Source organism: Kogia breviceps, chromosome 2 (assembly GCF_026419965.1).
Source record: "Kogia breviceps isolate mKogBre1 chromosome 2, mKogBre1 haplotype 1, whole genome shotgun sequence".
Classification (NCBI taxonomy): domain Eukaryota; kingdom Metazoa; phylum Chordata; class Mammalia; order Artiodactyla; family Physeteridae; genus Kogia; species Kogia breviceps.
The window spans coordinates 11,930,985-11,943,570 of NC_081311.1; the positions used below are offsets into that span (position 1 = coordinate 11,930,985).

At 46.9% G+C, this 12,586-nt stretch overlaps 1 protein-coding gene and 1 non-coding gene across 5 annotated transcripts in view; both read right to left on the reverse strand.

The window, feature by feature from the left end:
* The window catches only part of GRK5 (G protein-coupled receptor kinase 5), a 293,743-nt gene that overhangs the window by 249,241 nt on the left and 31,916 nt on the right, over positions 1 to 12,586 (reverse strand). Inside the window, exon 1 of one of the 4 annotated variants that reach the window (XM_067024552.1) lies at positions 8,257 to 8,281. The exons of the other annotated variants lie outside the window; for them this stretch is intronic. Within the exon in view, the coding sequence (XP_066880653.1) occupies positions 8,257 to 8,266 (10 nt within the window). The 5' untranslated portion in view covers positions 8,267 to 8,281. Of the gene's footprint in view, positions 1 to 8,256; positions 8,282 to 12,586 lie in introns of those variants that run through there. 4 annotated transcript variants of the gene reach the window in all.
* On the reverse strand, positions 12,340 to 12,412 carry TRNAR-UCG (transfer RNA arginine (anticodon UCG)). Its single transcript has one exon. It is a non-coding gene; the product is annotated as a tRNA-Arg (tRNA).

Here is a 12,586-nt window from a genome sequence, read left to right on the forward strand (position 1 = left end):
CTCCACTGCCCTGCTGGTGTTTCCTGGGACCATCCCCCAAATAAACCACTTGTTCTCGAATCACTGCCTCAGAGGCTACTTCTGGGAGAATCTGAACTAAAACAGGTAAGGTAAACAGAGTAAGTCTTTGTACCTTGCAACGAAAAAAGCCAAGCATATGTTGGCTCTGATCAATTTGGAGACTAGAATGTAATAAAAGACAATGAATGTTCATACATCACTGATGAGAATGCAAAATGCTACAGCTCTTTGGGAAACAGCTTGGAAGTTTCTTATAAAGTTAAACATACACTTACCATATGACCCAGCAATCCCACTCCTAGATATTTACCCAAGGGAAATGAAAACTTATGTTCACACAAAAAGCTGTTCATGAATGTTTATAGTGGCTTTACTCATAGTCACCAAAAATTGGAAACAACCCAAATGTCCTTCAACTGGGGAACAGATAAACAAACAATGGAATACTACTCAGAAATAAAAGGGAACTTATACACATGGCAACACGGTGAATCCAAATACATTATGCGAAGTGAAAGAAGCCAGACTCAAAAGGCTACATTCTGTGTGATTTCTTTTGTGATATTCTTGTAATGACAAGACGTAGGGACAGAAAATAAATCTGAGGTTGCCAGAAGCTGGGGCTGGGGAAGGAGATGACTATAAAGGAATCTCGGGGAATTTCAGATGAAAATGTTCTTGATTGTGGTAGTACTTCTATGACTATATGTATTTGTTCAAATGTACAGAACCATGTCATTTTAAAAGGTGAATTCGGGCTTCCCTGGTGGCGCAGTGGTTGAGAATCTGGCTGCCGATGCAGGGGACACGGGTTCGTGCCCCGGTCTGGGAAGATCCCACATGCCGCGGAGCAGCTGGGTCCATGAGCCATGGCCGCTGAGCCTGCGCGTCCGGAGCCTGCGCTCCGCAACGGGAGACGTCACAACAGTGAGAGGCCCGCGTACCGCAACAACAACAACAAAAAAGGTGAATTTTATATCTTAATGAAATAAATGGGGAAAATAAAAGATAATAAAGACAATACTCTAAGCAAGGGCCCCAAACATGCTCTTGGACTGGTTGTGCCATAACCCGTCACGGCAGCTCAGGTGAGATGTAAATAAAGACTTGCACGCCAGTCGGTCAGGCAGCCCAGCCCATCCACAGCATCCCTTCATCCATGGACTCAGCCACTCTGCACCAACACGCTTGAGATACGACGTACTCCCACCAGTAACAGTGCCCCCAGGGGAGTCATGTCCGATTTGGGGAGCTGGGGGAGAGGACATTCCCCTTCCCAATTCAGAATCACTGCTTTAAGCTTCTCCCTAGGCCAGTACAGCCAGCCTACCAAGGGGAGAATGTTGACCAAAGTTTCCATTAGACAAATTAGAAACAACTTCCAAGCACTCACCAGAGAACACAAGCAGACATCCGAGGCTGTGATTAGAGTTAAAATGAAAGGGGCATCCACAGACACATAAACGAAATGTGATACATCCACCCAACCGAATATTACTTGGCCACCACAGGGAATGCAGTCCCGACACCTGCTATCACATGGATGAACCTTGAAAATGTCAGACTAAGTGAAAGAAGCCCAACACAAAAGGCCACATATTGTATGATCGGTTTATGTGAAATGTCCAGCAAGAGAGCACACAGATTGCCAGGAGCTGCAACGGGGGCAGATGGCGACTGACTACTCACAGGTGTAGGGCTTCTTTTGGGGATGAAACTGTTTTGGAATGAGATAGCGTTGAGGGTGGCACAACACTGTGATCACGCTGAAATTCACTGAAGTGTACGCTTTAAATGGTGAATTCTGTGGTATGTGAATTGCATCTCAATCTTTTTAAAAAAAGGAAAGAAAAGAAATATGCTCAATGCCAAACACTCATTACCAGAGACCCAGCCAGAGTCCGAGGAAAGTGGCTCAGAAGGCTAGGGAACGGGTCGGGCTGGGAGTGGGGAGGAGAGGGGTGTGCTGTGGCCCAGTGTCACCTCCCCAGACCCACAGGCCTCGAGCGGGCCATGCCGACCACAGGCAAGTTGCCTAAATTCTCTGATACTGAGCGCCTTCCTGCAAAGAGCAGAAAGGGCCTGGAGGACGGAGGGTGGGGTCTGGGTGGTGACGGGCGATTCCTGGAGCTGGGGCTCTGCTTCTGCTGGCATCCCACACGTGGCGTCTCGTTCACAGCCGTTTTCCCCATTAGACAGGAACCCCTGAGCACAAGAGCCAGGCCCGCCTTGCTCACCTCTGTGTCTGCAGTCCCTGGAGCATGTGTGACGCTCAGAGTGACTGAACAAATGAGACCAGAGTGGAAATTAAAATCCTGTCTAAAACTTGTCACAATACATGTCTGAAGACTCAAGTAGCACAGGATAGACAAAACCTTCTTCTGGGTTTCAAGAGACAGGATTCAAGCTCTAGTTGTGCAACCCTGGGTGGGTCGTAGGTCTTCCCTGGCCTTCAGTTTCCTCTTCCTTTAAAAAGAGTTATTTGGCCAAGATGACCTTTCAGCACCTCCCCCAAACTCAAGCACTGTATGATTCTGAAAGCATTTTTCCAAGGCGCTTATAATTAAGACAGTGCCATTGCAGAGGGACGGTCACCAGCCCAGAAGGCTCCTTGTGTGCCTCCTCCTTTCTGGCTGAGGTTTGGTTTAGTCTAAAGGCAAGAGTCAGAGGAGACACATCAGCTCCATTGACTAAGGCATAATATTTTCCATCAGGTGTCACAGCATTCTGTACTTTTTCCTTTTCCCCAGGGGACTCCCCAAAACTGTCCACACAAGCATCTGAAAATAATGTGTCCTGTGAAAAAGCATGCACACATGCACACACACACATTCCCCCCCGGGGCAAAGAACCGCCAAGAGCCCAAACACGAAAAACGCTCCAGGCCCCCCTCCCCAGGCCAAGCTCCAGAAGCTGTATCCGGGAGATGCTGCATTTTTCTGGAATTGTGTCATTATTCACAAAGAAGTTCACTCTCAGGCCTCGCATCCACCCTAAAGCTGGGTTGGGCTGCCCAGAGCCACAGTGAAGAAAGAGCTGGCGGCTCACACTATTTTTATGGTGAGCTATATGACCTCCAAACAAGCTGGGTGTATGCCAGGGACGGAGCCGGGATGCTGGTGCAGCCGTGGAGAGGGCACACGTCACACATCAGGGACCAGGCTCACGCAGAGCTTGGACTCAGTCAATGGGACACATAAAACAGAGCAGCTGCATCGAGGACTCCAAGCTTCCAGTTAAAGGGAGAACACAGAGCGCAGGCTTGTCCTGCTCCTCCACAGGCCTCCAAAGGCAGGGTCCAGGGGGCTGTGGAGACCATGACGCCGAGAGAAGCAGACATCAGCAACCTGGTGTGGCAGGTTTTCTGATGCAACCCAGAACCTGAGCTAGTTCATGGTTGCCCCAATCCCCCATGCTCCTCCTTGGAATTCGGGAATTCCACCAAGGGCCAATGTAATCTACTCGCTCTACCACTGAGCTCAGAGGGGCACTGGGTGGGGTGGACACCGCTGCGTCGTCCCTGGGCTGTCACCACTGAGCTGTCTCCAGGCTCAGAAGGACATGGCAGCAGTACTCCCTCATCAGCAGGTCAGGACAGCCAGGGTCCGAAACTAGCCTGGAGCAATGAGATGGTCAAGGAAAGCCAGGCCAGCATCCCCTACCGGGCACAGGACAGGGCCTCACAGTCCACACTGACCATGACTGTTGCCCTCCAGTGTCTATCACTTTCCCTAAAAACTCCTGGCCTTTGGGACACTTGATTTACTGTCTCCAGGGAAAGAAGATGACTTTCTTGATAAATAAATCTGGACAAGTTCCAAAGTTCAAACCTGCAACCAGGGTCTCATCTCTCAATTTCTTCGGGAAAGAGAAATGCTATTTATTGGGCTCTCCTCCAAGACCCCATAAACATGAGGCAAAAACCAAGGAATGAGCCCCCCCCCAAGCCCCTCAATGAACCCCACTAGTCAGGAACTCACAACTAAAAGCAAATTCAATAAGGCCATAATTCCACCTGTTAACAATCCCACCTTTGCCTGTAAGTCAGGAGAAAACAGAACTGAAGAATGTTCTACAGGAACACAGGAAGGTGGCTTTATGGGAAACATGAGGACAGAGGGGAGACTCTGTTTGCCTAAGGTCACACTGCTACTCGGAGTAGAATGGAAGCCAAACTCAGGCCGCGTGACTCCTGGACCAGTGCTCTTCCCGCGGCGCCCCAGTGCAGCCGCTGCACCCAGGCGTCTGGGTGCTCTGGGGGCTGGTGGAGCCATATGTCCCAGAGAGAGGCACTCCTAGAACCTCCCACCCTCAGCCCCGGGAAAGGGCTGTGTTCCCGCTCACTGGGATCCAGCTGAGCCTCTCCCAGGAGTTTCACCGTCTCTGCCCTCAGATTCCAAAAGGAGAAACAGCAGGGCAGCTCTCTGTCTATCACAGGCCTGGGCTGCCAGGGATCAGAGCGTGGTGATCCATCAGTTGCCCCCGCCATCAGGACCAGAAGCTGGGGCTGCCAGGCTCCACCCCACACCGACCAGATGGTTTCCCTTCCACACACCTGTCTCCAGGGCGGTCTTACTACTGACACACCTGCCCGTCAGCATACCTTGCAGCACAAGCAGCGACAGGGACCTGCCAGGGAGAGTGCTGGCTGCAGCACTTCAAGCGAAATGCTTTATTCCAGGTGTCCGGGCCTGGGCGAGCTTGGCACACCTGTCCAGATGTAGCACTATCTCAAGGCAGTAAGGGTAGGATGAAGAAAACAGGTTCCTGTTCATGGGAGAGCTGCAAGTGGGAGATGCACAGGGCAAAGGAGCAGGATGCAAGTTCAAGACCACCAAGATCAAGGCCAGTGGCTCTCAACACTGGGACACCTGGCAGTGTCTGGAGTCACTTTTGGCTGTCGTAACTACAGGGGCGTTACTAGCATCTAGGGATGCTGTTAAACACCCTCCAGTGCACAGGACAACCCCATAACAAAGGATTATCTGGCCCCAAATGTCAATACTGATAAGGCTGACAAAGCCTGCTTTAGGCACGTACCTTCTGGAAGGCTTTTTCTTTTCCTTTTCCCCAGGCCCCTTTCATCATCCCTGTATAAGACGGCAAGAAAATAACACGGGAGCCTGACAATTACAACTTCAGATAAACGTTCACAGCCTGTCAGAATGGAAGTTTGGTCTTTTCATCTATTACCATGACGGTCAGTCACTGGGATACAGGAAGGAAGGCCAGCCTTTGCGAAAATAACTCAGAGCAGAGACAGCTTTAAGAGGAAGTTCTCAGTATGTTCGTAAAAAGTTTAAGCATCACAGAAAGGCCTTGGTGATGCCATAAACATCCAACTTGTGCTACCTTTTTCATTGGATTAAATAAGCAGCCCTCTGCCAGGGGCTTTCGGATACGGCCTGCTTTTTGTTTTAACGTGGTTTTAATCAGGGGATCGTGGCTCTTCACTCCTTCAGGAAATTCTGTTAAATGTTTCACATTCCTCATAGAGAACAACTGTCTGTACAGGTTAAGATCCCAAGTTTTAAATTGTGGGGCAAGTGGCGTTTTGTTGTTTCTTAATGTCAGTGTGAGAAAAAAAAAAAAAAGTGAAGAAGGAAAGAATGCAAATGTTCGTCAGTGAAAACACACACAAAATCAGAAACATTCTTCCCCTCGTGTACAAGGTTAACAATATCTGGGTAAATTTGCTTCATGTTTTGCAGACCGCTGATGGAACATGAGAAATGCTATTGCAAAGGCCCCTGACAGGAGCGCTGGGAGACGCCTAAAAATAGACATTTTACCCCAAGGGGGGTGATCTATTAGAACTGCATCATTCCTGAGCAGCACAAACTGTGACACTGGGACATGAAAAATACAGTAACGTATGCTATGACAAATTCTCTTTACTTGGAGCGGGAGGAGATAAAGTTGGCCGTGACTAAGCCACTCCCTTTGAAGCTCACTGCCAATTTTCCACGTAGCTCGTACCCAGTTATCAAGATGCTGATTTGGGAGAGTGAGGGGACAGGATGGAGAGTCTGACATCTCCTTATCCCTTCCTGGAAGTAAGGGGGTGGCATCAAAAGTTCTGTGGACCTTGTGCAAGTTAATTTCTCTGAGCCCCTTGGTTTTCATCTGGAAAACAGAGGTGGCTGTGAAAACTTAAAATGAGAATGTACAGGCCCAGGGCTCAGCACAGAGGAGGCCCTCACTCGACAACTGTGAGTTCATGCTGATTGGAGGGGACACCTTTCCAGGCACGGTCGACCCAGAGATCTGGGCACAGCACTCAGAGGGGAAATTCTGCCTCTCAAGAGTGTGTCTGGAGCCCAAAAGGACCCAACTCTTCGCAGACTCGGTTTTTTTTTTATCTACTCTGTGAGTCCCTATCCAGCTGGTCAGAAATGTGGGACAGCAGGGACTCCTTGGGAGCAAAAATTGGTAAAGCTGTTCTGGAAAGCAATTCGGTAGCACTCACCAACATCCCTCCACCACCAAGTCCACTTCCGGTGTCTGCAACGTCCCTGCACACGTGCACAGAGTTGTGATAATGATAATAACGATGGTATAACAGTAGCCAACCTTTAGGAAGCATTTAAAGAGTTCTACATGTTTCACATGTAATTTATACACATACATTTGACACATTATAATCTGGCATAATCTACATGTGATATTTATTTGATATAGATAAGTAACTTCACCCTACAAAGTAGGTCTTGTTTTTTTTTTTAACTATATTTGAACAAAGTAGGTTTTATCATTATCTTTATTTTACGGTATAGAAAGTGGAGACATGGAGAGCTTAGTAATTTGCTCTAGGTCAGGGGTCACCAAATGTTTTCAGTAAGAGGCCAGATGGTAAATATTTTAGGTGGACCAGATGGTTGCTGTCACAACTATTCAACTCTGCTGTTGCATCACGAAGGCAGCCCCAGACAACAGTAAACACATGAGCATGGCTGTATTCCAACAAAACTTTATTTATGGACACTGAATTTTGAATCTCATATAATTTTCATATATCAAGAAACATTTATCTTTTGATTTTCTTTTTCAACCATTTGAAAATAAGAAAATCATTCTTGCCTCATGGGCCATACAAACACATGAGGAGGGTAGATTTGGCCAGAGGGCTGCGGTTTGCCAACCCCGCCCTGAGTTGTACAGCCCTGTCCCCCGACCCCTCAAGTGCAGTCCCATTTCAAAGCCAGCCAGTCTAGCTCCAGAAGGCAGTTGTGATGTCATGCCTTCATTACTTCATTTAACAGCAAAAGGAAGGATATATAAATGCTTCAGTAAGTTACGCGTGCATGTTATGAGATGTGTTGCGGCATTAAAAGTCACGCACACATGGACTGACCAGCAGCAGATCTGGACACCTGAAGTGAAAAAAGCAAGTTGTCCATCAATATATACATTATGACCCCATACGTGTATTAAAAAGAAAAGTAATTGTGTATATTATGTATACATAAATACACACTTATTGGTGGACATATAAACAGTGAACATAAAGAAACAGGTCTAGAAAGAACAGAAAACCTCATGGGCAGTGAGGGTGGCGGGCTGGTGGCGGTGAGGGGAGTTTTGAGCTCTCCTGTGAATGTATGCTGCTCTATAATTTGAACCTTTTACATCCCAAATGCATCCTTCTATTTCTTGTATAATAAAAGGAAAAAAAAATTGAGGTCCTAGTTACAAGGCACTACTACTGACATACTCTGAGCTCTCTGAGCAGTTTCCATGTACTTGGATCTAAACAAAAGCTGGTTATAATTAATTACTGAAGGACAAAGACATTCTTTCCAGAAGGGAAAACAAACAAGCCAACAAAGGTGGCATACGCTAGCTATAGTAAGTAAATACAGCTATGTCTCTCTCTATCAAGTGATTTTTTTAAACTGCACATGTGTACAACCTAACCTTCTCTAGACACCATTAACCTTCAAACCAAGGATGTCGGTTGTAAACAAAGCCGTCAAGGTTTTCATCTGGTGTGTGATAGTCCAGGCCTAGCTTTCTTCCCTGCATAAACTTTAATTTATGAAGTTATTTTGGTTTGCTCCACTGGCATGAGCACAGCTAAAGGGGGAGTCATCGACTGGGGAAATGAGATTTCCCCCAGTGCCAATTTTTAAATCCAGCCTCCAGGTCATCTTATTTTTTGGATGTTTCTCACAGTCACATTTTTTGTTTGTTTTACGTGAAAGAGCACATTCCCTTTCCCCAAGCCAGGTTTACCATTTTCCATTGCTCTTATTAAACGCATCTTATTCAAGTGGAATGTTCTCAGAGTTTCCGCCTTTCACTGGCCCGGGTAGGAGGCGTGGAGTGGATACCCCAGGACGGTCACACGGACTCTGCACTCCAGGTTTGCCTCTGTGTGCCATGCAATCACATCTGCAGAACGTAAGAAGGTCCAAGATCCCACTCTGACCCCGGGACTCCAGACTTTTCTCATCTGGAACAGACCCCTGTGAGGCCCTCAGCCAGTCCCTCGGTGCCCATTAAAACAGCAGCTGCCAAAGCAGACTCTGATGGTGCTAAAATGCAAACCTGGGAGGAGCCCAGTCCTTCGCAGGTGACATTCTCATCAGAGCTGTGAGGGCCTTCTGTTGACCAAACAAGGCATGTTTTTCATCCTGAGCCAACACCTGGCTAAGAAGGTCCAGGAGGGAGCTTTAAACCTCAACTAGGCATGCCATGCCAGTCTCAAATCCGTGACACAACTGTATGAATTGCTAAAACGGGCAAGACAAAGCTATCCTAGCCAGCATTTGAACCCAGCCAGCCATCTTGCAGCCTTCAGATGTCATCTCTCCCGAAGTGGCCATGACTGATTTCTTCAGCTGATTGATCTGTGATGGATCGTTACTCGCCCCTTTGAACAGGGCAATTCTAATTCCTTGCTTTGGGGATGGGATCAATTTTATGTTTTCCAAATGTTCTCCCACCACATTAGGAACAGAAAATAAACTGTTATACAATCTACTTTAGATATATAGTTTTTTTTTTAATGACGTTTACCCTCTTACACTTTTTGTTTTTTAAAGACACGTTCACCCCAACCTTCATTGTGGCACTTTTTTTTTTTTTTTTTAATTTGGCTGCGCCAGGGCTTAGCTGAGGCACACAGGATCTTCGTTGCCACGTGCGGGATATTTAGTTGCGGCCTGTGAACTCTTAGTTGCCGCATGAGGGATCTAGTTCCCTGACCAGGGATCGAACCTGGGCCCCCTGCATTGGGAGCGCAGAGTCTTAGCCACTGGACCACCAGGGAAGTCCCTACCCTCTTACGCTTTTAAGTGCATGATACAGTATTGTTAACTACAGGCACGACGTGTACGGCAGATCTCCAGAAGTATTCTTCTTGCATAACTGAAACTCTATACCTATTAAACAGCACCTCCGCATTGCCCTCCTCCCTCCAGCTCCTGGTAACCGTTCTACTTTCTGCTTCTATCCGTTTGACTATTTCAGCTTCTTCATATAAGTGGAATCATACAGTGTTTGTCCTTCTGTGAAGGGCTTATTTCACTTAGCATAACATTCTCAAGATTGGTCCATGTTGTCTGTCGCATGTGGCAGGATTTCCTTCTTTTTTAAGGCTGAATAATATACGTGTGTGTGTGTGTGCGCGCGCGCACGCACCACATTTTCTTAATTCATTCTTCTGTCAAAGGACATTTAGGTTGTTTCCATCTCTTCGCTATCGTGAATAATGCTGCAGTGAACATGGGTGTGCAAACATCTCTTTGAGATCCTGATTTCAATTCTTTTTGATAAATACCCAGAAGTAGAATTGCTATCATATAGTAGTTCCATTTTTAATATTTTTGAGGACCCTCCATACTGTTTCCCACAGCAGCTGCACCATTTTACATTCCCATCAACAGGACACAGGGGTTCCAATTTCTCCACATCCTTGCCAACACTTTTTATTTTTTGTTTTTGATAATGGCCATCCTAATGGATGTGAAGTGTTATCTCACTGTGGCTCTGATCTGCACTCCCCTGGTGATTAGAGATGTTGAGTATCTTTTCATATACCTGTCAGCCATTTGTATGTCTTCTTTGGAGAAATGTCTATTCAAGTCCTTTGCCTTTTTTTAAATTGGGTTATTTGGGGTTTTTGCTATTGAGTTCTAGGAGTCCCTTATTTTGGGGGGATATTAATCCCTTATCAGATAGGTGGTTTGCAAACATACAGTTTACTTCAGAGCAGTGTTTTATGGCCTATTTGAATACAAGATTTTCAGACATCTATATCAGGAGTCAGCAGGATAATGCCTGTGGGCCAAATGTGGCCCACGTCCATTTGTTTAGGTATAGGCTATGGCTGCTTTCAAGCTACCATGGGCAAGTTCAGTAGTACCACACAGGCCACCCAGGCCACAAGCCTAAAATATTTACTATCTGCCCTATTCAGAAAAGGTTTGCTAAAGCCTGGTATACAGGATCAAGGCTTAAATGCAAATGTCTGTTTTGGCCCCAATCATAATGTAACAGGAAGGACAATTCTGAGTCAGACTGTTCTCTTTAAACACTGTGATTTTTGTGACTGGAAAGAACTTTAAAACCCAAGCTCCTACCACCCAGGACTATAAGTTACTGAGGAGTCTCTGGCACTATCAGGAGGTGCCTATTCTTACACAGTTGGGGTGGACAGTCGTGGTTTTCACTCTGTGGCCCTCCTTCCTCCCTTTCTCCAACAGCCATTCAGTCTGACCCCCTGCCATCATTCCTTCCCTCCACTCCAGGTATCAGGCAGGCAAGAGATATCGTGCTACCAAAAAGTGTATTTTCCAGGACTTTCCGGCTGGTTTTCTGAAAAGGTGCTGTTTGCACTGGGGTTGCTAAGAGGGCTGCTATGGGACCCCCTGAGCAGCCAAGAATTAAGTGGACGAGAGACCAGCAGAGCTGCGAGGGACAGAAAGAACCCCAGGGACATTGTTTGAATCCTGGACCCAGAAATCCAACAGTACTCTAGATTCCCAGACACATGAGGCCACAAAATTCTCATTTTTGTTTACGCTAGTTAGATGTGCATTTCTGTCACTTGCTACCCAAGGATTTCTGAGCAGTGCAGTTGTGATCTTTTCATGTTCTACTCCTTGCAGTTAAGAGTTCACAGATTATTTTCCATGTTTCTGCATTATCTTAATAATTTTCACCTTTAATGGGTATATAACCCATTAGATGGGACAGACCTGACCTGGCTACCCAGCCTACTGCTACAACACAGACCCCACTGGGTGCCATAATCCAGACCTGGCAAATCTTGCACACGGCACAAGACACAACCGGCAGAGTACCATGATGCCACGGGCAGCCCTTGTCATGCAGGAGACCACCTCCGAACAGCCAGGTGCCCGCCTGACCAACAAGCCCAGGTATTGCCTGGGAACCAATGCTAGCGAGACTATCTTCCTGGTGTCAATGAGTTACAGCCTGTGGGTGTTTAGCTATGAAAAGCCCGACAGCAATCCTTCCCCGGCCTAGACCTCGTCCCCCACATCCAAGACTCCACGCTGTCGGATTCCCCACTAATCAGTAAAACTTTCCCACTTAGTGCTCAATCTTTGGTCTCTTAGTCTTTATTTTTCTCTTTAACAGAGGGTAAGTTACTTGTGTTATTTGCAAGCTTTTCCCTCAAGGAGGCAAGTTCCAGATCAAGGCAGAGACCGTGTCTGCCAGGCTACCCCAGTCACCCCAGTGCCTGGGACCAGAGCAGGGCTCAGTGCCTGTTCGTTGGTGGTTAAATTAAATGAACGAATGAATATATCCTAAGTGCCAGTCGCTACACCATTTTTCACAATCATATATATATAAAACACTGCCTCTTTCTACAGTTACGCCAGCTTCGTTCTGGCAAAAGACGTTCCCAGAGAAGTTTGTGGTCAGCAGTGTACGATAGAATTTGAAGAAAGACCTGTGTTAGGAAAAGCTACATTTTGGCGAAGCCTCATTGGACCTGTCAGCTGCTGACAGGGCTGGGAAGAGAGTGCACTGTAGGCCATCTGTCACGTGTCCCTGCCACGAAGTTGCTCGAGGGTTACTACTCCCTTTTGCCCACAGGAAAGAGCCTTCCTTCTGACCACAAACGGACCACAGGCCAACCCCTCACGTTGGCATGGCCGAGCCCAGCTTTGCCCTCCTCCATTTGTTCTCACAGGAGTCCTGGAAATCGGTGGTGGTACCATCTCTAGTTTATAGGTGAAGAAACCAAGAGAATGATTTGCTATAGGTCACCCCACCTAGGAAAGTGCTGCATTAATTTTTTTTTTTTTTTTTTGCCACGCTGCACATCATGCGGGATCTTATTTCCCTGACCAGGGATCGAACCTGTGCCCCCTGCAGTCGAAGTGCAGAGTCCTAACCACTGGACTGCCAGGGAAGTCCCTTTTGTCTTTTTGGGTGTTACATTAATTAAAGAAGTGGCTGTGGCAGCCTACATAAGCCACAACCAAAATCTAAGCCTCTAAGTGCCTCCAAGTCACGAAATTAAAAGGCTAAGGACAACGAATCACAAACAGCCAACCGGGCTTGAAGCTTCAGTCAACTGAATAAT